At 45.7% G+C, this 27443-nt stretch overlaps 1 protein-coding gene across 10 annotated transcripts in view; it reads right to left on the reverse strand.

Moving 5' to 3' along the window:
- EPHA5 (EPH receptor A5) overlaps nucleotides 1-27060 on the reverse strand; it is a 243872-nt gene extending 216812 nt beyond the window's left edge. For 8 of the 10 annotated variants that reach the window (XM_077917600.1, XM_077917599.1, XM_077917598.1 and 5 more), the window contains exons 1-2: nucleotides 26684-27060; nucleotides 1584-1648 (exon numbers count right to left, since the gene is read on the reverse strand). In XM_077917600.1, the coding sequence (XP_077773726.1) occupies nucleotides 1584-1648; nucleotides 26684-26780 (162 nt within the window). In that variant the 5' untranslated portion in view covers nucleotides 26781-27060. The remainder of the gene's footprint in view (nucleotides 1-1583; nucleotides 1649-26683) is intronic. The other 2 variants (XM_077917603.1, XM_077917602.1) reach the window with 1 other exon arrangement.
- Nucleotides 27061-27443: the final 383 nt, after the last annotated feature.

The following is a 27443-nucleotide window of genomic DNA, read 5'->3' on the forward strand; positions in this document are numbered from 1 at the left end:
TGGGTTTCCCCAGCCACTCTGGGCGGCTCCCAACAGAATATTAAAAGCAAGATAAAACATCAAACATTAAAAACTTCCTGTTATGTATTCAGTGGTCTGTGTTTGCCTGAGCTTGAGTCTGGACGAAGGAATCTGAGCTCCTGTGTTCTGATTCGATATATGATATCCAATCACAGAACATTTCAGGATTTGGGCCTCTGCCATTGGCCCTTAAACTCTGAGTCATGATTCGCAGCTTGGAAGTTTAGACAACCAATCACGTTGGGAGTGGGTTGGCCCAGGCCTTCAGAAATGTATATAAGCAGTTGCTTTGCCCCTGTCGTCCAGCTCTGTTCGTTCAATAAAGGTTCTTGCTGTTATCACTGTGTCTTGCCTCGTGGGAACCCACCTACACTTCACTTCCCTAAACAGGGCTGCCTTCAGATGTCTTCTAAAAGTCAGGTAGCTGTTTATTTCCTTGGCATCTGCTGGGAGGGCGTTCCACAGGGCGGGCGCCACCACTGAGAAGGCCCTCTGCCTGGTTCCCTGTAGCTTCACTTCTGGCATGGAGGGAACCACCAGAAGGCCCTAGGGAATTCTGGAAGTAGTCAACAGTCTGGCCAGCTTGGTTATTTTTTTAATCTTTTTTAAAAAGAAAAGAAAATGTCCTCCATTATTTTAGTCCATCATTCTTGACCATTTCTTTTTCCCAGCTGGTAGCATGCTAAGAGTCCAAGATGACCCTTTAATGGGGAGGTTGGACAGCAACTCCCATCAGCTCTGGCCTTTATGGACAATGGTCAGGCATGATGGAAGTTGGAGTCCAGCCTTAAGTGGAGGGCACCATATTGAATACTTCTGCTTTAACAGTCTTCACTGGGAACCACCAATAAGAAAAGGAGATAAGAATCCTGGCAGACAAGATTTTGGAGTGCAAAACCTCTACAGGCTTGACAATGACTACACACACCCACCCATCTGAAGGGAGCAGTCAGAACAACAAAAGGTATAGTGAATTTGAAGAAGAAGAGTTTGGATTTGATATCCCGCTTTATCACTACCCGAAGGAGTCTCAAAGCGGCTAACGTTCTCCTTTCCCTTCTTCCCCCACAACAAACACTCTGGGAGGTGAGTGGGGCTGAGAGACTTCAAAGAAGTGTGACTGGCCCAAGGTCACCCAGCAGCTGCATGTGGAGGAGTGGAGACGCGAACCCGGTTCCCCAGATTACGAAACTACCGCCCTTAACCACGACACCACACTGGCTCTCATGACAGAAACATGCTGGGTTAAAAGCAGCAAGGTTCAGTGTCCTATTTATTGTGGATCAAAAACAGTCATAGGGGTTCCTGTTCCAGAGCTTATTATCCAGACTAGGCACCCACTGATGTTTTTGCTCCAAAAATAAAAGAGGCCATGTTAGACATACTTGTTTAAACTTGTGACTAATGTCACCTAGCTTGGCCCCAAGATCTGGGAGATTCTGGGCAGAGTTATCTGGAAGCCGAGTTGCAGCCTTGAGCATAGCGGTGCACAAGCTGCTCTGGAGAACCTTGCACGAAAGAGAACTATTATTAGCAGATCACATGGCACAAGAGAAACTTACCCCATTCTTCGGGTAGGCTATCCATCCAAGATCCCCCATTACTGATCGAGAGTCCAATAAATTCACTGAAAAACAAAAAATAATAAAAAAGAATGTGAATTAGGGGTGTTGCAGGGGGAGGTAAATAATCATGGTTGCCACAGGAAACAAGCAACCATTTACTTTTTTAAATTCTATTCTAAAGGTAAAGGGACCCCTAACCATTAGGTCCAGTCATGGCCGACTCTGGGGTTGCAGCGCTCATCTCGCTTTATTGGCCGAGGGAGCCGGCATACAGCTTCCGGGTCATGTGGCCAGCATGACTAAGCCGCTTCTGGCGAACCAGAACAGTGCACGGAAACGCCGTTTACATTCCCGCCAGAGCGGTACCTGTTTATCTACTTGCACTTTGACGTGCTTTCGAACTGCTAGGTGGGCAGGAGCAGGGACCGAGCAACGGGAGCTCACCCCGTTGTGGGGATTTGAACCGCCGACCTTCTGATCGGCAAGTCCTAAGCTCTGTGGTTTAACCCACAGAGCCACCCACGTCCCACTTAATCTATTCTACTCTAATGCTAAAAAGAACAACTGCTCACAGCACACACTCACAACCTCCATTAAAGCCAAGCACAGCTGGGGCTCTAGCGAATCTCTAGTCTAGCAGATGCCTTTATCCAAAAGCAAAGCATCCTGCTCTTAGCATTGTGGACCATATTTTCCTGAGCACGACCAGGCAGGGGAAGAGGAGAGAGAGAGGATTATATACTGCATGCACAGTAAACTCAAACCTTACGTGCATTTAACTTTTGTGCATTCAGCTTTACGCACAAGGCATAAAAATAAATAAAAAAGGGGTGGAAAGGGGACAGGCATCTGGGGGGAAAGACTTTGGCAATCCCACCAGCCATTGCACCCAATGTGTTTTGACTATACAGTGGTACCAGAAGTCCGTTCCAAAACCAAAGTGCTCCAAAACCAAGGCATGCTTTCCCATAGAAAGTAATGCAAAATGGATCAATCCATTCCAGACTTTTAAAAACAACCCCTAAAACAGCAATTTAACATGAATTTTACTATCTTCAAGAAGTTCAAGAAGGACACTGACAAACTGGAACGTGTCCAGAGGAGGGCAACCAAAATGGTCAAAGGCCTGGAAATGATGCCTTATGAGGAACGGCTAAGGGAGCTGGGCATGTTTAGCCTGGAGAAGAGGAGGTTAAGGGGTGATATGATAGCCATGTTCAAATATATAAAAGGATGTCACATAGAGGAGGGAGAAAGGCTGTTTTCTGCTGCTCCAGAGAAGCGGACACGGAGCAATGGATCCAAACTACAAGAAAGAAGATTCCACCTAAACATTAGGAAGAACTTCCTGACAGTAAGAGCTGTTCGACAGTGGAATTTGCTGCCAAGGAGTGTGGTGGAGTCTCCTTCTTTGGAGGTCTTTAAGCAGAGGCTTGACAACCATATGTCAGGAGTGCTCTGATGGTGTTTCCTGCTTGGCAGGGGGTTGGACTCGATGGCCCTTGTGGTCTCTTCCAACTCTATGATTCTATGATTCTATGATTCTATGATTCTATCTAACAAGACCATTGATCCATAAAATGAAAGCAATAAACAATGTACTGCAGTCACACAATCAATCAATCAATCAATCAGTAGCTGAACTGGGTTCCACACAGTCACAAAAACAAACAAAAAAAGCCGCAAAAACAAACATGCAAAATAAATAGCAAAAACAGACAGACCTCAGCGTAACACTCAAAACGCAAGAGTAACACTCAAAACAGAGCACGTTCAGCTTCTGAAAAAAGTTTGCAAATGGGCTTGCAGTGTTCTGGTTCCAAGTAGTTCAAGTACCAAACTGTTTGAGAACCAAGGTACCACTGTACGTGGTTTTGGTTTCACGCACCGATCCTGGGACATAACCCTCGTGTAAGTTGTGGGCTTACTGTATCAAATCATCATGCTGGACTATGTGCACATGTACTGCTTGCACTGTACAGTTTACATCCTACAGTCAATTCGCATGTGGAAGGGTTGGGGCCATAGCTCAGTGGCAGAGCATTTAAGGTCCTCAATGCTTCAGCTAGGGGTTGCAGCACTGTGCAAATTGGCTGCAACGTTATTACAGCTGGCAAGATTAACATAGCCCGAAAAATGCACTGTAGGGATCTTGTGCTCCCTTCCCCGTGGGATAAGAGCGTCTCCAGGAGAGGGAAAGAAGAACAGGATCAGACCAAAAAAATAGCAGGTCAGGGAGGCAAGCGGAAGACGACTCTAGAAAGCAGGTGCAAAAGGAGCGACAGAGAAACAGAAACAGCAAGACCTGGGGAGTGAAAGCGAGACCAGGTAGCAGCAGAGTAAGGGGCGGAGCTGCAAGAAGCTGATGTTTTGTTGCCAAGGCTGCTAGACTCAGACCCCAGGAGAGGGCAGAGTCTGGGATCTGGAATGGAGCCTGGTGAGGTAGAGGCAGAGCCCAGTACTTCTCAGCAGGGTCAGAAGATGTCACCTAGCACATCCAAGACAGCAAAGCCGGACTGTCCAGCTGGCCGAAAAGGTCAAGCTTAATGAAACATAGTGGGAGCAAATAGCAAAAGCTCTCAAGTCTAGTAGAAAACAGAGCCCTGCCTTTGTTCTTCAGTCCCCTTCCCTAGAGTTTACACTTTTCCCTGGAAAGGAAGCTAGCCAACCACAATCACACATATATGCAAATCTAAAATCTGGTAGCAGTTCCATTTTGTTGCAGAAACAAATGTCTGCCACACAGAAGGAGATATGGCATTTGTCAAGAAAAACTGGTGACCAGTCCCAGGGGAGACAAAGCGCTAGTAAAATAGAGGCAGCCACTGCGATGGCAGTTGCAGTGGAGATCTGGAGAACATCACCATCTTTGGTCAATAGCCATTGGGGCTGATAGCAGCTGGAGTTCAACAACATCTGCAGGGCACAAAGTTGACTACCTTCACATGATCTGAGCCCCAGGTAGCCTTTGGCTTCTAACAGTGAATCCATGATTTTGGGAATGGAGTTCCAGAACTGCTATGGGGAAGGCCTAAAGGGAACAGTCCGCCCAAGACTGATGGCACCTACCATCTTACTCCCAAGACGAATCTGTTGACAAACTGATTTCAGGCTTAGTCTGTTGCACTGAACAATCCATGAGAGAGCTGAGATTTATGAGAGTGCTTTGGGTGGCAGGTGGGGAGCACCCATCTTGCATTTTAGGATTTCAGGAGGCGGTGAAGCAGCAATCCTCGGCGGACTGCACCTTCCACTCTAGGTAGAATTGCACTCCGTTTTGTCCGCCTGAGCTGAAATCTGCAGCTTCTGCCCCAGCCAATTAACAGACAGTTTTGCATTAAATAGTAATAAACTATTCCCAAGCTTACGACATTTTTCTTGCATTACCTAAAATCCGTAGTCCAAACAGAGAGGGCATAATTAAAAAACGAATCTGCACACACTTAAGCAAGCTGAAGAAAATTATAGCAGCTTCCATTTTGGGCTTTTAGTTAACAGTCTGTTGAGCGTTAAAAAAAACAAAACCACATCCCTGCTAAACTAACACAAAGCCTAATTTTGTAAGAGGGTGAAGGCGTTACTTAGATGGCAATAAATTCATTTCCAATTCATCTTAGAGGCTTTTTGTTTTTCATAATTCCCTACTAATTTTTGCAGATATTTTTTGAAACTACACCAACCCCATCTTTACTTTATTGATAATTCTGTTATTAAAGTTACATAGGAACTGCATTAATCCAAGGCAGGCTATTGTTCCATCTCAGCTCAGTGATGTCTACTGTGATTGACAATGGTTCTTCTCCAGGATTAGACAGCTGCCTATATTGTTCGTTCCTGGAGACGCCTAGGCTGGAAGCTGAGAACTGCCACATGCAAAGCATATGCTCTATCAACAAGCTATGGCCCTTCTTCGCACTAAAAAACCAAATCAGATCCAGTTATTGTGGAGTTATGAAGCATGCCCAATCTGGACCCTTCTGCTGTAAACAAAGTGAAATTGCCCGTGGTGTAATCAGAATTAGAAACCGTTCTTCTCAGGGAGACTTCCCACTAAGAGGCAATCTGCAAGCAAGTCACTGTGCTGCACTACTCTAAGAAATTCAGTAGGTTCATTTGAGGTTCTGCTTTTTTTAAACAAAAAAAAATATTCAGCAAATGGCAACAAGACAACTATGCTGCACACTGTTCAGGTCTGCTCATTTTTTCCTTCTGGCACCAGGGCAGCAAGCAGCCAATATCTTTATCAGGAAGCACCTAAAACACGCTAACATCACATGAGGGCACACACACACTCACCAGACCTTTGTATGTCAGTGAACATCTGTTTGGGAAAAATGACCCATGCCCACTTCTGAACTAAGCTGCTTCTCACATAGCTGAATAATCTTCCATACAGAGCCGGCCCTTTCGTAATGCAATTGCTTCATGAAGTGTGGGATGAAAGGGAAAATTAGCACCCCTGGGCTCCTGGTTTCTCCCCATTCAAAAAAAAAGGTAAAGGACCCCTGGACAGAAGTCCAGTCAATGGTGACTATGGGGTACGGCGCCCATCTCACTTTCAGGCCAAGGGAGCCGGCGTTTGTCCACAGACAGCTTTCTGGGTCATGTGGCCAGCAGCACTAAACCGCTTCTGGTGCAACGGGACACTGTGATGAGTGCCAGAGCGCATGGAAATGCCGTTTACCTTCCCGCCAGAGCAGTACCTATTTATCTACTCACACTGGTATGCATTTGAACTGCTAGGTTGGCAGGAGCTGGGCCAGAGCAACGGGAGCTGACTCCGCCTCATGGATCTGAACTGCTGACCTTCCGATCGACAAGGCCAAGAGGCTCAGTGGTTTAGACCACAGTGCCACCTGCGTCCCTACTTTCTTCTCATAAGCTGCTGCCCGCCCACCCACCAGGTGAGACTCCTTACCAGTGTGGGGCTCTTTAGAGCAATCCCTCCCCCCCCCCAAAAAAATATATTGAATCCTTCCCTAGAGCAAGACATTGTGGCTGAAGTGGACCAGGAAAGTGCCTTCACGGATAGAATTTCCCTTAAAAAAATATTTTGAAGTCTATACGTAGTTAGAGATTTATTTATTTTTAAAGCCACTGTGTGACATCCCATACACCAGTCATAGGCAAACTCGGCCCTCCAGATGTTTTGAGACTACAATTCCCATCATCCTTGACTACTGGTCCTGTTAGCTAGGGATGATGGGAGTTGTAGTCCCAAAACATCTGGAGGGCCGAGTTTGCCTATGACTGCCATACACTCTCCTGCCTAGAAAGCCTTGCTCTGAAGAGTTAGAGAGCAAATGTACAGCAAAACAATTTTAAAATAAGAAGAGAGGAGGAGGTGTGGGGAAGGTGGTGATAGCTTATATACAAAAATTCCCCTTTTACTTAAGTTTGGCCCTCAAGAGATTGCTAGACTATGACTCCCTGGCAGTTCTGGCTGGTGGTGATGAGGGTTGGGGTTAAACAAGAACCAAAGGGCAATGGATAAGGCATCACTGCACTAAGCTAAGAGGTCCAAGGGCCAAACTCTGCATTATGGGGTTGGGCATTTTTCACCACCCTTAAAGTCTGGAAAGGAAAGGGCCCTTCCCACTGCTCTCTTGCTTCCAACTGCTACCTTTCAAGGCTGTTGTTTGTTGTTTCCTTAAAAAAAGTCCTCCACACAGTAGAGGGAGCTATAGGCAGTGGCAAAGCTGCATGCTCCAGCACCGGGGAAGGAGAGCAGGTGGGGGCATGGTGTGCGTCCCTGGGGTGGGGCGGTGTGTGTCCGGGGGGGGGGCAGCCGTGATGGTACTCCCCTCCCTGATGGTGCCAGGGGCGGTGTGCTCCCTCCGTCCTGCTATAGTGGCTATAGGGTCTCCCTCTCTGCCACTCTTCCAATGCTGACTCCAAGGCTGTGTTTCCATTTTTTAAATGGATCATAGGAAATAAACTTTCATTTCTAGATTTGTCCCTTAAGAGATCTGCGGCACAAAGTGGCCAATACGACTGTTGCAGGAACCCAGAAGTGAGCAAGAACCACCAGAAGTTATTTGCGCACAATGAGATAATTGAGAGGCGCATGGGTGTATTTGAGCATATTCTTATAAAGACGGTATTATTATTATTTTTAAGAACAAAGGAAGACTTGGGCAAAAAGACAACATAGCTAGAGGAAATCTCTCTGCTACAGTTACAATAATTAAGTCATCCAGGAAAGTGCATACGCTTTGCAAATTGCAATGGGTGCACGATGAGTATTGATCTACATTGTTGTATAACTAATTAAAACCTGTCCTGGAGAAGCAAGTAATGAATATAATTAGATGGAATGTTTGATAGCACAAAGTTATTTTGCATACATTAATTAAAACATGAAAAAAAACCCACTAGGTTCAGTTTTGCAACATAGCTAAATGGCGTATGTTTGCAGAAAATTAGTGAACGAAACAGACAGAGCACCAAATTCGTAACAATGAAGGCTTGAATCTCTCACATTTAGCCAAAACGGACCAGTCCTCAAGACAGCATGCTAGCAATAAAAGACGACTCGGCTACAACCACCTCCAAATCTGGTTTTGCAGTGTACTGATTTGCTGAGTATGAAAGAAAAGGGGTCATGAAGCATGTACCTTGGAACAATCATTCTGCAACAAACAATATGAAATGATCATTGAATATTTTTATAATAATAATAATAAATAATGAAAGAGCATAAAACTGACCCCTGATGACCGTTGGAGCATGGGAAAAGTCTGAAAGGCAGCTCGAAAGACAGCCTCTCATGGGAGAGCATTCCACAAATTGGGGGCCACCACTGAAAAGGCCCATTCTCATGTTGTCACCCTCTGGACCTCTCATGGACGGGGCTCACAAAGAAGGTCCTCAGATGATGACTGCAGAGTTGAGGTGGGTTTGTATAGTGAGAGGCGGTCCTTGGGGTATTGCAGTCCTGAGTCATTTAAAGCTTTACAAGTCAAAACAAGCATTTTGAATTGGACCCAGAAACTAACCAGCAGCCAGTGCAGTCAGGGCCAGGGTTCGGTGTAATATGCTCAAGCCATCTTGCCCTGATGAGCAACCCAGCCGCTGAATTCCACATTAGCTGAAGATTCCAGACTGTCTTCAGAGGCAGACCTATGTATAACGCATTGCAGTAATCTAACCTAGTGATTACCAGAGCACAGAGAACAGGTTATCCCTGTCCAGAAAGGGGCACAGCTGGACCGTCAGCCAAAGCTGATGGAAGGCACTCTGTGCCGTCTGAGCCTCAAGTGACAGATATGGACCCAGAAGTATCCCCAAGCTGTGTACCCGCTCCTTCAGAAGCAATGTAACCCCATCAAGAGCAGGCCACCTCCCATCCATCCAGCTCACTAACAGAGCCTCTGTCTTATCTGGATTGAGTTTCAAGTTTGTTGGCTCTCATCTGGTCCATTACCGAGACAAGACAATGGTCCAGCACATCCACTGCCATCCCTGCAGATATAAAGGAGAAGTAGAGCCGTGGTCATCAGCATACTGCTGGCAACAATTCTATTACTCATCCTCACTCACATCTAGCCATCAGCCTCGGCATATTCTGTTTCCAGAGATAACAGGTACCCTTTGCCCTCTCTTCCAGTCATGGCAGGCGACCTGAGACTTAACCAGCAAGGAAGAACACATTACAGCATAGTAGCAAACCCATTAAGTGGGTATAGCAGGCTTCCTCAATCTCAATCTTCCTCAACAGATTGAGGTTGAATCCTGACAAGACAGAAGTACTGTTTTTGGGGGACAGGGGGCGGGCGGGTGTGGGGGATTCCCTGGTCCTGAATGGGGTAACTGTGCCCCTGAAGGACCAGGTGCGCAGCCTGGGAGTCATTTTGGACTCACAGCTGTCCATGGAGGCACAGGTTAATTCTGTGTCCAGGGCAGCTGTCTACCAGCTCCACCTGGTACGCAGGCTAAGACCCTACCTGCCCGCAGACTGTCTTGCCAGAGTGGTGCATGCTCTAGTTATCTCCCGCTTGGACTACTGCAACGCGCTCTACATGGGGCTACCTTTGAAGGTGACCCGGAAACTGCAATTAATCCAGAATGCGGCAGCTAGACTGGTGACTGGGAGTGGCCGCCGGGACCACATAACACCGGTTCTGAGAGATCTGCATTGGCTCCCAGTACGTTTCCGAGCACAATTCAAAGTGTTGGTGCTGACCTTTAAAGCCCTAAATGGCCTCGGTCCAGTATACCTGAAGGAGCGTCTCCACCCCCATCATTCAGCCCAGACACTGAGATCCAGCGCCGAGGGCCTTCTGGCGGTTCCCTCATTGCGAGAAGTAAGGTTACAGGGAACCAGGCAGAGGGCCTTCTCGGTAGTGGCGCCTGCCCTGTGGAACGCCCTCCCAGCAGATGTCAAAGCAATAAACAACTATTTTACTTTTAAAAGTCATCTGAAGGCAGCCCTCTTTAGGGAAGTTTTTAATGTTTGATGCTGTACTGTTTTTAATATTCAGTTGGAAGCCGCCCAGAGTGGCTGGGGAAACCCAGCCAGATGGGCGGGGTATAAATAATAAATTATTATTATTATTATTATTCCTCAAACTCAGCCCTCCAGATGTTTTGAGGCTACAATTCCCATCAACCCTGACCACTGGTCCTACTAGCTAGGGATCATGAGAGTTGTAGGCCAAAAACATCTGAAGGGCTGAGTTTGAGGAAGCCTGGGGTATAGTCTTTGTTATTCAGCTCTCATGAACCCCCACCTGCATGGCGAATGGTCAGGGATGCTGAGAGCTGCAGCAACATCTGCAAGGAATCATTTTGGCTTCCCCTGCAGTGAAGTGTTCATGCAGCAAGTACCTGCTCTGGCTAGAAGCCCAAGTTGAGGGTGACAACAGAGCTCCAGTGCTGCCCCAGAAGACCGTCTTGCCCAGACCTCTCGGCTCTACCAAAGCGTTCAAGCCCCTTCATCATTAGAAGTCAAAACTTTTCTCCCCTCGTAAATCCTTATTGATTTCATTGCTCCACAGCAATTACTTGTTTCCCTGCCGTTCTCCCTGTTGTGTTAAGTAATTCTGCAAAGCTGTAAATCCAAACCACTCCTGAAACCAAGAGACGGATTCAGTGATCTAGGAAATCAAAACGCCAAAGACAGGTGAAACCCCCACAAGAAATCAAAACGCCACTGTACGAAGCAAATACTTTATTAATTATTTGCATGAAAGAAAAGGAGATTTTATACTAGGATGAATCTATTTAGGTGCTACAGAAAGCCAGCTATGGAAGGAAATTGGTTATAAATAGCCTTTATGCTCAACACACCATCAGAAGAAGAACATGTGTACAATGGAATGAGCTCCCAAAATGAAACGAGACACAATTCTCTCTTGGAGGGGACCGACATACTCCTTCCTTAACAAGCAGCAGTTGCAGGATGCTAAAGATGCTGCTCTCTGTTTGAAAAAGTGAAAAGCCTCCCAGGTCTGAGGCAAAGTCTATTTCTGCACCAAGCTGTAAGCTCACTTGATACTGGTTCAGTTCTATGATGCCCAGCCAAGCTAGACATGCAAGGGAGCCTTCAAGCTTCCACAAAGTCTGCACCTCTCCAGAGGTGAACTGGGTCCTCCCAACTGGAACCTGGTACACAAAAGATGGGTGCAGATGAGGACCTAGATTCACATCTGGCCATGGAATGGCTGGGTGTAGAGGAGTGGAGGGAGGTACCAGCTAGGGAACCCCCAAGTGAAAAGGCTCAAAACCAGAAGATTGGTGGTGGGATGAGGATGAGTGGTCAGAGGAAGAAGAGGGAGCAGACTGGGAGGAGGAGGTGTCAAAAGAGGCAACAGGGTTGAGTGAGCAGGAAGAGTCTGTGGCAGACAGAACTCCAGAGGCAGAGGTAGAAGCGGAGGCCAAGAGGCAGAGATGAGGCAAGCTGCTGAAGAAGCCAGGGGGTCTCCCTTCTGCTACGAGTTACTCTCCCCTAGTCCCCCAGAACCTGAAGAGGTATGGAGAGGTGGAGCAAAGATGATGTGGAGCATCAGACTGCTTGGGAAGGAACCATGGGGAGAAGGAGACTTAGGGAGCTGTGGCAAAGCAAGGACCTTCAAGTCCCTACAGCTGCCTCAATGGGGCAAGATCTTCCAGGAGGAGTTGCTGTGCTCTCTAGGCCTAGCCTCCTGGGCTGTTAACTTCACTGAAGCCATGTGAATTATTGCTGACCTGCTCCAAGTACCCAGCCCTGTCACTGGAGATGCACAAAGTCTTGTAGGGCCTCATGTGTGCCTGATGTCACCAGATACATGCCAAGGTCTAGAGCAGAACTGAAGGCTTGGGCTATGGACTGCCTACATTTTGAAAAGGAGGTCAAAATGTTCACCTCTTTAAGCACACACACACAATTGCTAAATTGGGAAAATTTGGGCAGAGGGCAAAAGGCTCCCTGAAAAGAAGGCCTGCATTTTGGCTCGGCCCTATAGCTTCTGTTTTAAAGAGCCACTATCCCTTTAAGACCAGGTGAGGAAGAACAGGCACTTATGATATGATGCTAACACTGTTTATGCATGTAGGAGGCCACCAGAACAAATGCTCAAGCACATAGAAAAGGAAGAGTTTTCCTGTGGTGGCAACAGACAGCAAGCTGCATTGTGCCATTTTGCAACTTTGACCCAGCCTCGCTAATCAATACCTAATTGGGTAAGGAGGGCGTCGGAGAGAGAGAAAAGAACTCCTCTGCATTTTGAAATGGATGCAATTCTACTAGAAAAGCATTTTGCTAGAAGTTTGGGTAATCCAATACCCCGATATGCATTTTTTAAAGAATGCAATTAACAAAATATGTCATGCATACTATTAAACTAGATAAGGTGGGAGAGCAGAGAGTGACACAGAAAAAGCTCAACTACAGGCAACAAAACTGCCTGAATTCTTCTGTTGCTTCAGTTAAAGAAATTTGAGCTATCCTAACCCTTTCAGCTAGACCTTCAAATTTAACAAGCGAGGTCCCTCAAAAAAAAATAAAAAATGCAGTGGTGAGAATCCCCTGTTCCAACAGAAATGTTCCTCTTCAGAGCTCCAGCAAACAAGGAACAGCTTTTTAGGGTACAAAATCTGAACTGTATTTGTGCAAGTGTTTTGCTTTGTTTTCCAGTCTTGAATAAAGCAATTCTTTTAACTATGGTACCCATGGTAATTACCCATGGTAATGCAGATGATGTAACCCCCCCCCCCCAAAAAAAATCAATACCCACAATTGCATTAATTACCTTTATTTCCATTTAATTTTATTAACACCTGCATTTTAAAATAAAATGGAAGAGAATGGGTGAAAGTAAGGTTTTTATTTTGAACTGCAGTTTTAGGAAGCCTCTGGAGGTTCCCCGGTTCATGAACACACTAGTATCCATTAAAGAATCAACAAAATTCTAGATTTCATGGACACGGGAAAGAATGAAAGTACAGTGGTACCTCAGGTTAAGAACTTAATTCGTTCCAGAGGTCCGTTCTTCACCTGAAACTGTTCTTAACCTGAAGCACCACTTTAGCTAATGGGGCCTCCTGCTGCCGCCACGCGATTTCTGTTCTCATCCTGAAGCAAACGTCTTAACCTGAGGTACTATTTCTGGGTTAGCGGAGTCTGCAACCTGAAGCGTATGTAACCTGAAGCCTCTGTAACCCAAGGTACCACTGTACATTAACAACTTAGACGAGATGAACTTTCACGTTCCCTTCCATCCCTGCAATTCTATGATTCTAGGAACTTCTGATAAGGTTCTGAAATCCGAGAAAGGCTATGCATACCGGTAGTTTGTGTGAGAGGAGACCTCAATTCCTCCGCCATTTCCCCATCCTCCTCTCAGGGCTAAAGCTATAGAATTAGCACCCTGGTTCAGCAGCGGAGGAAGCCGCTTGAGCCCCTGGGGTGATGCGCCAAGGGGCGGGCCGCACACAGGGGCAGGGCAAGGGCGGGGCGAGCTGCCCATAGGGGCAGGGCCCACCGTGGGCCTCCAGAGTCTGCCTGTCTCCTCCCAATCAGCCGTCCTACAGCTGGGGGAGAGGCAGGGGGTGGACCGTTTGGGCAGCGCAGAGCCTGCGCGAACCCAAGCTCTGACTCACTGCAGGCCCCGTGGTGAGTGCCGGCCGGCATTTTGCCACCCCCCTCAGTGGTGACACCCGGGGCGACCCGTAACTACCGCCCTCCACCCCTGTCCTGGTCAACTAGACTAACCTTCAAGCCTAGCCTTCTTTTCTCTGTACAAATCCCATCCTTCCAAGAAGAATTCCTGCTACTATAAAAACCCTGGGGGGGGGGAAACAATGCAAGCCAAAATATACCAATTCAGAAGTTTTATTTCAGAAGTGCAGACAATTTGTGCCCTGGGTGAAATGACCTGTTCTTGCATTTGTGGAGGGAAGAAGAAGAAGAAGAAGAAGAAGAGGAGGAGGAGGAGGAGGAGGAGGAGGAGGCGGCGGCGTTTGGATTTGATATCACACTTTATCACTACCTGAAGGAGTCTCAAAGTGGCTAACATTCTCCTTTCCCTTCCTCCCCCACAACAAATACTCTGTGAGGTGAGTGAGGCTGAGAGACTTCAGGGAAGTGTGACTAGCCCAAGGTCACCCAGCAGCTGCATGTGGAGGAGCGGGGAATCGAACCCGGTTCACCAGATTACGAGTCCACTGCTCTTAACCACTACACCACACTGGCTCAGCTCCCTCTCTCTTAAAAATGAGCACATGCCGTTTGTAACCAAGGTGCTCTCTTGCCGGTAACAGATTAGGGCCTTTGTGCAAAGCAAAAGGAAGCTTTACAGAAGCCCTTTCCCCCAAGGGACGACGCCTTGGTAGAAGTCACAATTACAACACACGGAAAATGCTGAAAGTTCCATCCATGCAATGGAAACAATTGTTCACTTTCCTAAAGCTCACCGTTTCCTTCCTCTTTCTCTTGAGGAATCATGTCACCTGGGAAAACAAAGGCGTGCCGCATCTTTGAAAAGGTCTTACACGCTGATTCTGCAAGGCTATTCTACAGAATCCAGCCACAAACCCTGGAATTGTCACTAATGATGGATGAGCCTCTTACATACAGGAAGCAATCATTTTGCATGGATGTTCCATTCCCGGCCCCTGCATGCGTCAGTGTATAAGTGTATAAGCACGCCCTGCCCCATTCTGCCCCACTCTGCCTTCTCCCAGGTCCAAAAGGACCCAGTTAAAATGGCTGCCACCTGCATGCACCTTAAGTAGGTATACAAACCCAACAAGAGGTGTGCGCTTGCTTTTTCTGGGCTATCTCATTTATTTTAGGTCTAATTTGAGACAAACAAACTCTCCTCATCCAAACAAGGAAGCCTTCCTCTTTTTGGATCTTCCATTTAAAACGTTATTTAGATGCCATGCTACACTATATTAAAATGTTTAAATGTTTTCTTTGTTCTTGAATCTTCTCGCAACGCTTGCCATCCTCTCCCGCCACACCCTTTGAGAACCACCGAACTAAACTAACGTAAATACCAAAGTTAAAAAGGCAAGCAGTTTTAAGACTGCAACATGCATTATAGGGCAAATTAAACTAAGAAAGCATTGTACAGCACTGCAGAAGCTCAGGAAGGATAAGGCTATCAAGGGCTATTAGAAGTGATGGCTTCTCCAGGGTCAGAAAAAAAGATGCCTTTCTATATACCATTTGATGGGGAGCAAGTGTGGGAAAGTGGTATGGCACTCATGTGCTGCTTGTGGACTTCCCACAGACATTTGGTTGGCCACTGTGAGAACAGAATGATGGACTATGTAGATCATGGGTAGGCAAACTAAGGCCCAAGGGCCGAATCCGGCCCAATCACATTCTAAATCCGGCCCACGGACAATCCGGGAATCAGCATGTTTTTACATGAGTAGAATGTGTCCTTTTATTTAAAATGCATCTCTGGGTTATTTGTGGGGCCTGCCTGGTGTTTTTAAATGAACAGAATGTGTGCTTTTATTTCAAATGCATCTCTGGGTTATTTGTGGGTCATAGGAATTCGTTCATTTGCTTTCCCTCTCAAAATACAGTCCAGCTCACCACATAGTCTGAGGGACAGTGGACCGGCCCCCTGCTGAAAAAGTTTGCTGGCCTCTGATGTAGACCTTTGGTCTGACCAGCACAAAGGATTGTGGGAAAATCTTAGAAAACATAACCCACAGGTCACACACACAGAAGCAAGCTCACTTTTTACTGCTACAGTTTGGCATTGAAGCTGGTCATCGAATCTGAACTTTTTCCTTGTAAAGGAGTCCAATGATACTGTGCCCCAGAATATATATACAGTGGTACCTCAGGTTACAGACGCTTCAAGTTACAGACGCTTCAGGTTACAGCAGGAGGCCCCATTAGCTAAAGTGGTACCTCAGATTACGAACAGTTTCAGGTTAAGAACAGACCTCCAGAACAAATTAAGTTCTTTTTTAAGATTTTAAGATTGTTTAAAAGTAAGAAAGAAAGTAATCAAGTTTATCCTGTTTGTAAGAAATTGCATGATGTGCCAACAGAATACATTTGACCTTACTGACAGAAGGTTAAAGCAGATTTGTAGTCTACTTATAGGGACTTCGCATATGGACGCACCTAATTAATTTAATGCATTGATGTAACAACATGCATGATTGATGGAATAATGCCGTGTCTATCATGACAGCACACTCTCCATGCAAGTCAATTATCAGCAGGATGTCTCTAGCATGGCTCCATCTCACAAACTCTGTTGGTCTGTCCACCTTCCTTCTCTTTAAATCATGCATATAAAAAGTAAAACCCACATTCTAAGAATGTGGGAACAAGTGACTTAATATGAGCGCCTGCTCTTCTCAAATCATCAAGACAATTAGGTTCATCAGCCTTAGATTTAATTTCTCCAAATTTACACTGTATAATTATATCTGGGAATCACTTTTATCTCTCTCACACACACTTATTAGTTTCTAGAAAGGATGCTGGTGTCAGCAGTTATTTCTCCTACAAGTTGCCTGATTAACATACATTTCAATCTTAGATTTTTTTTATTTAAAAAGCAACAACTCTGAACCCTAAACACATTTACTGAGAAGTGAATCCCACTGAGTTTAATGGCTTACTTTCTTGTGATTGTGCTCAGATGGCAGTTTCAAAATAATAACGAACAAATTATTTTGTTGCTACATATATATGTATATGCTATATATATGCTACATATATATAGCTAACAGTGGAAAAAAGATAAATAAAAATTATAGGAAAAGCTACATTAAGTGCAATCCCCCCCCCCTTAATTTTATTGTCTTCCAATCTTCTTAGCCTCCACATTGGGTATTCATTAGAGAGAAAAGCATGAAGAAAACAGAATCTTGTATTCTAGTGCTCCCTCTTTTGTCAACTGGAGACTAAAAGATAGTACTAAGGAAGATCCAAACTATGTAGGGATTGTATTTACTCTGCGCATCTCCATGGTTTCCTTTCCCAGAAAAGGACAAAACAAGAACAAGTTCAATTGCAACTTTACAACCTTGACTAAAGGCCAAACTAGATGGGGCATTAATTGCAGGAATGCAATTAACACACACATTTTTGTTAATAGCAACCATGGAGAAGCCTTAAAGGGCTCCAGGATCCTGGAGGTGAGGAGACAATATTTAACTCTATCTCTCCCTGACAAGTCAAAATAAATTTAATTTTTTTTTTAAATGTCCAATAGCACCTTACAGGCCAACTAAGTTTGTTCTGGGTATAAGCTTTTGTGTGCATGCACACCTCTTCAGACGAGGTCAGTTCTGAGAAAAATCACCTCTCCAAAGCTGCCATAGTTGTCATGATAAAGTATGGTAAATGCTAAACAGAAAATAGAGAAGGGAAACTACGAAGGAGGGATGGGATGCAACAAACACACATTTTTTCTGATTCTCTAAACCAGTGAATTCTCTAATCTTTTTTTTCCCTCTGGGCCACACAGAATAAAAACTTGCTCTCGCCACACCAGGCTTTTTTTTTTTTTTAATTGATAAAAAAATACATTGGAAAACAAAAAGAAACAACTTCTAGCAGTGCTTGATTTATAACACAGAACAGAGCTATTTTATAATATAATCAGAAAGTATAAAACAATGCAGCTGCATAAGAACACAAATCATTCCCAAAATATAATGATAAATGAGCCTCTTACATATGTACTTTAAGTATGTATACAAACTCAATGAGTGGTGTGAGCTTGCTTTTCCCCGGTACAGTGGTACCTCAGGTTACAGGCGCTTCAGGTTACAGACACCTCAGGTTACAGACTCCGCTAACCCAGAAATAGTACCTCGGGTTAAGAACTTTACCTCAGGATGAGAACAGAAATCGCGTGGCGGTGGCAGCGGGAGGCCCCATTAGATAAAATGGTACCTCAGGTTAAGAACAGTTTCAGGTTAAGAACAGACCTCCAGAACGAATTAAGTTCTTAACCCGAGGTACCACTGTAATTGATATTGGGTCTAATTTGAGACAAGCAAACTCTTCTCTCCTCATCAACACAAAGAAGCCTTTCTCTTTTCTGATCTTTCATATTTGTCAGAGCTTAAAATCCCTGTTCACAACAGTTTGTTGTGGAGAACTGTAGAAGAATAGCCAATGCTCTTGAAGAGAGGTATTGATACTGTTTCCGGATGTGCGTCAAAACAAAAGTTATTTTGTTTTTTTTTTTTATAAATTTTTTATTGCGTTTCTTTCCATAGTTTTATAGGTTACAAACAAATAACATAATTGCAAGAAACAAATTTTCCCTTTTTTTAACAACAAAAACAAACAAAAACAACTTGGACTTCCCCACCCCTTCCGATTCTGCGTTATTTAAATTTAACAATGTCAGCATTTTGTTACCTTATTTCATGCCTTATTGTAACTTTCAAATGTTATGTACCCAAATTCGATATATTGTATCTCAGTTTCAGTGCCTTTAAAATAAACATAACATGTTCAATTCACATTGTCTCCTTTTCTCTTTTATCACTTATTTTACAATTTACTTAATCATGATTACAAAAGCATAACTTTTCCTAATCATGCACTATCTTAAGATTCATACAGCTTGTAGTATTTTTGCAAATAGTCTTTAAATTTTTTCCAGTCCTCCTCAATTGTTTCTTTATCCAGATCTCGGATTCTGCCGGTCAGTTCAGCTAACTCCATGTAGTCCATCAACTGCTTCTGCCATTCCTCCAGCGTGGGCAAATCTTGTGTCTTCCAACTCTTAGCAATGAGTATTCTTGCTGCTGTGCTAGCATACATAAACAAAGTTCTGTCTTTCTTTGGCAATTTCTGGTCTACCATGCCCAGCAGGAAGGCCTCTGGTTTCTTGGGAAAGGTATACCTAAATACCTTTTTCAATTCATTATAAATCATTTCCCAGAAGGTCTTCACTTTTGGGCAGGTCCACCAGAGATGGAAGAAAGTCCCCTCTGCTTCCTTACACTTCCAACATTTATTGTCAGACAGGTGATGTATCTTAGCTAACTTGACTGGGGTCATGTACCACCGGTATATCATTTTCATAATGTTTTCCTTCAAGGCACTACATGCCGTAAATTTCATTCCGGTGTTCCATAACCTTTCCCAGTCTTCAAACATAATATTATGTCCAACATCCTGTGCCCATTTTATCATAGCAGATTTAACTAATTCATCCTGTGTGTTCCACATAAGCAGCAGGTTATACATTCTAGATAAAATCTTGGTCTTTGGTTCTAACAATTCTGTCTCTAGTTTCGATTTCTCCTCCTGGAAACCAACTTTTTTATCCATTTTAAAAACCTCTTGAATTTGAGCATAATGTAACCAATCTCGCACCTTGTTTTTTAGTTTATCCTGGCTCTGCAACTTCCAACTGTCTCCAATTTTTTCAATTAATTCCCAATATTTCGGCCAATGGGCCTCCATATTGGGTCTTTTTTGAGCCTTGGCCTCCACCGGTGACAACCACCTCGGTGTTTTACTCTCTAATAAGTCTTTGTATTTCGTCCAGACTGCAAAAATTGCTTTTCTGACAATATGGCTTTTAAACAATTTGTGAACTTTAACCTTGTCATACCATAGGTATGCGTGCCAGCCAAAAGCATTATCAAAACCTTCCAGATCTAGGACATCGGTGTTTTCCAACAAAAACCAATCTTTCAACCAGCAGAAGGCTGCAGCTTCATAATACAACCTCAAATCCGGCAGGGCAAACCCCCCTCTTTCTTTTGAGTCTGTTAATATTTTATACTTTATTCGGGGCTTTTTGCCCTGCCAGACAAACCTAGATATATCCTTCTGCCATTTTCCAAAGCATTCCACTCTGTCCACGATCTGTAGGGTTTGAAACAAAAATAACATTTTCGGCAACACATTCATTTTTATTGCTGCAATCCTTCCCAACAAGGAAAGTTTCAATCTTGACCAAATTTCTAAATCCTTCTTAACTTCCGACCAACATTTTTCATAGTTGTCCTTAAATAAATTCAAATTTTTGGAAGACAAATAGATCCCTAGGTACTTCACTTTTTTTACCACATTCAGTTCTGTTTCTCTCTGAAACCCCTCTGTTTCTGTAAGTGTCAAATTCTTGGTCAAAACCTTGGTTTTTTGCTTGTTCAACTTAAATCCCGCCACCCGACCAAACTCAGATATAAGTTCAAGAGCTCTTTTTGTACTGGATTCTGGCTCCTGCAGTGTCAAAACTAGATCATCTGCAAAAGCTTTCAATTTGTATTGTTTCACTCCGACCTCTATCCCTTGTACCAACCGGTCCTTCCTTATCATATTCAATAGCACCTCCAGGACTGAAATGAATAAAAGAGGGGATAGAGGGCACCCTTGTCGTGTCCAAAACAAAAGTTATTTTGAAACTGAGCTGGAATATATTACACTGTTTCTTTGATTGTTTCTTTGATTGTCTTTGAATCTTCCTGCCACTCTTGCCACACCCTTTGAGAACCATTACTCTGTCTGAATCATAAATGGAGCCACTATGATACAACATCTCCCTTGAGCGCTGGGATACATCACTATGAAAACACCTGTACATACATTTACAGCACAATTCTTCATCTGAAGTTCAAGTAACAGCTTGATCCCCACACCTGCTTTTTATTGTTATTATTTATTTTTTGAAGAAGGGGAATGAAAACTACTTGGCAAAGCAATACCTGAAACAGAGCTTCTCGGAGACAGCGCTTATTATTTACTATTTATAATATTTCACGACTTTATATGGCTGTCATGTGCTGCTTGTACATGCTATTTGGTGCACATAAAATGGCACGCTAACAGTGCAACCCTATATGTGGCTACCGGGGGTGGAGAATTCACTGAGTTCCAAAGGACTTCCTCCCAAGTCAGTGGGTGCAGGATTGTAGCCTACAAGTTACAACACATGCAATTAAACAAACAGTGCTGAGCTAAAACCGTAATACCCTTAGCACAGGCATCACCAAACTCAGCCCTCCAGATGTTCTGGGACTACAATTCCCATCATCCCTGACCACCAGTCCTGTTAGCTAGGGATGATGGGAGTTGTAGCCCCAAAACATCTGGAGGGCTGAGTTTGGGGGTGCCTGCCTTAGCAGCACAACTGAGCAGCAAGAACCTATTTAAAAAAAGAGCTAGGTCTTGACCAGTAAAGTATAGCAGTGATGTCATTAGAGTGCTAATCAAAAACCTATTTCAGCCTTGCATTGCTTTCTGGAGATCTCGACGAGTGCTTTTCAACTTAGCTGCTTTAAAGTATCACTGCTGATCCACTCGTAATTCTGAAGAGCAGGCAGGTTAACTTTTAGAAATCTCTCTATCCAGAACCAAATCCTCTAACATTCACTCAGATGTAACAGCGATATAATATTTGTTACAAGGCCACAGAAAATTCCAATTATTAGCTCTCAAAGAAAAGCGGGGGGGGGGGAGGGGGGAGACCAGTGCCCTTACAAAGCCAAGCGATTAAAGATCTTTGCCGGAAAATTAAACTTCATAAAAATAAAAAAGTCTATTTGGATTATACAGCAAGATTCTTTAATAGTTTCAAGACTCGTTCATTTTAACGGGGGAGAGTTAAGAATATGCCAACTCGCTGAAATCAATGAAATCTTGATTGGGCCCATAATCTTCTTTTTTAAAAAAAAAACTGACACTGGTTATAAAAATGGAGTTTAAGCTTTTTCCATCAGCCTGCAGAACCAGCTCAAGTGATCCTCAGTTCTATTCCACATGTTGGAAGGAGTACAGCTACGCTTCGGGGAGCTGAACTTCCAAGGACCCTAGAAAAAGGACATTAGTGACTATTGTTGCAGTGAATGGTGGCTGGCTCTCTGCAAGGCCAGCCACTTCCAGAGACAGTGTTGTTCGGTCATAATTGGCCAAGGAACCCCCTGGTGTGCAAAGCATTTGTCAAATAATGCTTGTTTACAAATAAACCTCCAAATGGTACCAACTGGCCATTAGCGAATAAACCCTGGTTCACTTCTAATGCCATGTCCCTCTTAAAAGGGCAAGAACAGAGGGTGAACGGAAGCAGCCAAGTAGACAAGGTGAACCAATCCTGTTTCTGACTGCATAATTCATTGGTTATTTTCCAACCTTCCCCCCCAACCCAATCCTCTTCCAAATTTGGCTCTGCAGTTTCAAGCCAATAACCTGCTCAGTTCCACAAAGTCAGTCGTTCCTGCAGCGCGTATGTTGACTTTGTAGGATGTGACTAGGGTTAATTTCATTTTGCCATGCTAATGAAATATTAGGAGGGTATAACTGAAAAGGCTTCCCACACATCTCAAAGTTATGAGCTGCAAGATACACTGTCCCAAACAGCGGCGTAGCGTGGGTTGTCAGCACCCGGGGCAAGGCAAGTAATTTGCGCCCCCTAACCCGTGGATTTGCGCCGACTAACCTGTGGATTTGCGCCCCCTAACCCGTGGATTTGCCCTAACCCCAGATGTTGCGCCCGGTGCGGCCGGCCCCCCCTGCACCCCCCACGCTACGCCACTGGTCCCAAAAGATGGATCTGGGAAAACAGTCTGTTACAGCAGCTCTGACTCTCTCCCGGAGCTGAAATTTTCAGTCAGCACTGTGCCACACAACTCTGGGCTTTTTGACCGAGTACTTTTCAGTCAGAAACTATGTTTCCCTAAGGGAATAAACCCATGCTTTCCATCTAAGTAGAAAGACACCCAGGCCCCTCACTAATGCTGCACAGAGCAAAATTATAGCATCAACTGATTTCTGCCAAGGCATAAATACAATCACTTCCTAGCTATATTTTGCCTACCTCAATCCATCTTTCTGGGAGTGCCAACTTTTTTAAAACACACACATACAGTATATTGTATTTACAAATACACCTAATTGCCCATCAGGAAACTCTGTCAGTCTAGGACTTAATTCAGAAATCGTGCCACACCATGGTTGAGGAAGTGAAACCATGATATGGCATGGCACTGCATTGGCAAACCGTGGTCAAATAAAAAGCCACAATATGTGTTCAATGCACTTTGGTGTAACATATGCTTTGGCAAACTGTAGCCATGCTACTGATCCATCTCTATAGGTCACTATGTCTAGAGACGAGTGCTATATAGGGGAGATCTTAACCATGGTGGCCTTAGGTTAAAGGTAAAGGGACCCCTGACCATTAAGTCCAGTCATGACCGTCTCTGGGGTTGCGGCGCTCATCTCGCTTTATTGGCCGAGGGAGCTGGCGTACAGCTTCCGGGTCATGTGGCCAGCACATGGCGAACCAGAGCAGCGCACGGAAACACCGTTTACCTTCCCGCCGGAGTGGTACCTATTTATCTACTTGCACTCTGACGTGCTTTTGAACTGCTAGGTTGGCAGGAGCAGGGACCGAGCAACGGGAGCTCACCCCATCGAGGGGATTCGAACCACCAACCTTCTGATCAGCAAGTCCTAGGCTCTGTGGTTTAACCCACAGTGCCACCCGCATCCCTTGGCCTTAGGTTGCAAAGTGTAATTAGCACAAACCACCGTTTGGGTTTATTTCCGAACTGATCCCATCTCTCTCAATGATCAGCAATGGAGACCTGGCTTAGGAGATTTCTCCCACAAAGAAAGGACTCCCAGCAGATTTCACAACCATTCTCCTAAGTAAGATGCTTGTGAACATTTTCCAAGCCCCAAATCCATCAGCCTCTGATTACCATATCAGCGCAGATCATGGGGGGGTGAGAAAGGTAAAATTGCCTTTGTGTTAGAAATGCCTAATATCCTCCATTCAGTCATCCAGATGATAGCATTCAGCACAGAAATATTATTCCACAAAGGGCAGATCAAACAGTTCAATCAAACATCAATATAACTATAGACACAGTTATTCTAATTATTGAGGCTAATGCCCCATGCACAAGTATTCAGGTGTTACAATAACTTATTCTAACAGCAAACTCATGTGTTCGGTGTCGACAGCATTGCAGCCAAAAAAGGGCAACTGTAGGGTGGAGGAGATATTCCTGAGGTTTGCAAAATGACAGTCTTGAAACAGGGGGCAGTGAAAGCTAAACACCCTCAGTAGCCACAGAAAGGAAATGTCCTGCTGAGAGAGAATGGCTGACGGGAACACTGCAGCAGTTTGTTGCAGACACCACAATTTAGGCTTTTCCATGGGGGTGGGATTACACCTATAAAGAAGGTTTTGTTTTGTTTTGACAAATCGTTTTCTTCTGGGCGATAGTCAGGAAAGCTTTCTCTCAGCTCACATCACATAGAGGCACTGCCAGTAAGGCTTTGACTATCAAACCACGCAAAATAACAAGACCAATCCTCATCTAGCGACAAACCTTGTTATGCGTTGGCTTCAAAATAAAAGAACTATTAGATGCCAATAATCTTCCAAAAGCAGCTGGCTTTCCTGTTGCAAAATTGCTCATTTACTGTCCTGTTCCCAGCACACACACAAACACTCCCATCAGATCTCACTGTATCTTGATTTCATTGCACGGCAAAGGCTATCGTCCCAGGAATTATGGAAGTAACTGAAAGAGATAAGAAATCCCACTTCTCTTTGGTGGCAGGAAGAACTGGGTTTCCCCACCCCTCGCTGAGGAGTTTCTGCTCCCCCCCCCCTCACACCTTTGACCCAACACATGCAAAAATGGCACCTGAGTCTTATAACCCTCACTTAAGCTCACCATACTAGAATCTGGGGGGGGGGGGGATGCTATAAAAATAGGGGAGGTCATTTATAAGCACCTCTTTATACAGACTTCATACAGCTCAAGTTAAGTGAGCAGAATGAACTGGCTTTCATACACACGAAGTAGCTTTACAAATAAGTCACTTTGGAGTTATTTTTCCATCTAAATGCATACTATCCAAGCTGTTCCCATACCCCTCAACCAACTCACATGCAGGAATTCTAAAGGCACCTTCAACTTTTAATTTTATAAAATTATATTTAAAAAATTATGGGGGGGGGGGCGTTGTTCAGTTGATAAGAGCTAGGAATAAGACCTGCCAGCTATTGCCACCAACGCAGACATATGCCTTAGGAAGGGACAGGCGGACAACCTGATTTCTGGATGCTGGGTTTTTCTTTGATCATCCTAGCCCCACAGAATTTGAGGGGAAGCACTCCTCCCAGACTAATCCCCTGCACTCCAAAAGAGCCATCTCCACAGCTCTACACGCTGAATCTTATTCTATTCTAACTGTGTGATTCTGCTGGCCCAAATAAGACAAAAACGGTATTGAACAGCCCACTGAAGCGAAGTCTTCTAAGCCTGCGGTGGCCACCACAATCATGGAAAGATGCTGAAATCAAGTATGATTTAGCTGAGATTCCTGAGTCGTAGGGGGTTGGTCTAGATGACCCTTAGGGGTACCTTGCAATTCTGTGAAAACGGTTCTTTCTGGACCATCAGCTATCAGTGTGAGTCATATTCAGAAGGCCCTCGTATTCTGCAAAACAACTACCACCCCTTATACTGTATGTATAACCAGAAGTTGTTTAGACTAAAATGCAAACAAATCTTCACTCACACACTTGCAGTGAAAGATCAGGAAAAAATTGCCCACACTTTTACCTCTAGGTTTTAAAAAAACCTCCTTTTGTCAATTTCCCCCCCCCTCCTCTGCTTCAGTATCAACATCAGCCAAGCATGTAGGCATTAAAAGCAGGTGAAGATTTTCCTGGTCTCTAAATGAAAGCAATGGGGAAAACCTTCGCTGGGGAGATTTCTGCCTGGATGTAACAGGAGCCAGGCAAGTTCTTTCCCCCCGCAAAAAGTGCTGCTGTTATTCACCCCCCTACCCAGTACTATTTTTCTTTAAAAAAATGTTTAGGGGTACTCTCATTTTCCTACTCATCATATTGAAATGCTGCCCCTCAGTGAGGCCAAACTTAGATTCACAAAAGGTTATGGAGTGTGCATACCCCCTGAAAAAAGCACTACCCCTACCAGTCGGGAGGATGAGAGGGCAACTGGGGGCGGCGGGGGGGGGGGGGGGTGAGAGAAAAGCGAAGGCGAGAGAAGCTGCTCCTGAAATGATCTTAGAGATGAGAGGGGGGAGATGAAAAAGATGAGTTCTCTTCATGCCAGTGCTTTGCCCAAGCTCCCATCTCCAGCACCGCTACCTCCCACCCGCAACAAACCCGGGAAGATGTGTCAAAACCTACGGCCAGGGCGCCCTTGAGCAGGTGCAGAGTGCATGCCTCCCGGCGCCTGTCTGATACAGGCGGAGATCGTGGGCACAACCCCCAGATCGGAAGGGCACGAGAATCTTAATCTCAGGGTCGTGGGTTCGACCCCCGCGTTGGGCAGATTCCTGCATTGCAGGGGGCTGGACTCGATGACCCTCGTGGACCCTTCCAACTGTCCCATTCTACCATGAACTCTGCCGGACGAGCCCCAAACCCCTCTCCTCACCATTGAGAAGACGGGCTGGAAGAGAAGAACCAACGTGGAGATAGCTGCCCTTTTTATTTTCATCCTTCCCATCCGGGCAGCTGGATGGACTGCGCCTCCGAAGCCCCGCGAAGCCCGATGCGGGCCGCCAGGAAAGGGTCACGGGCGCCCCGGCAAGCACTCGCTCGCTCGCTCGCCCCCCCCCCCATGCCCCGCTACGCCCGGCGCCCTCCCGATCCCTCGCCCGGCGCGCTCACCTTGGCTGCCGGCCGCGCTCCGGAGCGTCCCGCCGGGCAGGAGCAGCAGCGGCAGCAGCACCGCCAGAGGCGGCGCCGGCGGGCGGGCGCGCAGCATCCTCGCTCCGCCCGGGATGGGCTCCGCGCGCGGGCTGCGGCGGCGGCGGCGGCTGCCTCGGCCGGGTCGTCACCCTCCTCCGCCTTCTCCTCCTCGCCGGAGACGCTGCGGAACCTCCTCGGCTCGGCGTCTGGCCCTGCAGCCGCTCCTCCTCGTCCTCCGTCCCGGTAGCGAGCGGGGATGGCGACGGTGTTGGGAAGCCCCGGCGGCGCGTCTCCAGCAGCGCGCCCGAAACTCTGAGCTCCTGCTTCGCCTTGGTGCTGCTGCTGCTGCTGCGCGCAGCCACCAGCGCGGCGGCGGGGGCAGGGGCGGCGCGCTTAGCCCCGCCCCTGGCTCCTCCCCTTTCCTTGACGGCCCCCCCTCCCCCTCGCTAGCATCGCCAAAAAGGTGGAGCTGCCAGAGGGTCCTCTCTTCTGACCCCCCAAGCTGGTTCCCAAGGGTGCCGGCGCGCGGCTATGGAACTAGATGGTGCGCCTTTCTTGCGCGCAAAGTGGGGAGGAAGAGGAAGGTGTGGTGTGTTTTTTAAAAAAGCGGCCCTCGAGGATTCTCGCATGAGCTGCCTGGGATTCCCTCTCGACGGCCTTGGAAAGGCGATCGGCGTCCTGACCGTGCGCTGCGCAAACGGTGAGCTGGAGAGCGCGGCTTGCCCGGGGCGAGCGGGCG

Source organism: Podarcis muralis, chromosome 13 (genome assembly GCF_964188315.1).
Source record: "Podarcis muralis chromosome 13, rPodMur119.hap1.1, whole genome shotgun sequence".
In the NCBI taxonomy this organism is placed as follows: Eukaryota; Metazoa; Chordata; class Lepidosauria; order Squamata; family Lacertidae; genus Podarcis; species Podarcis muralis.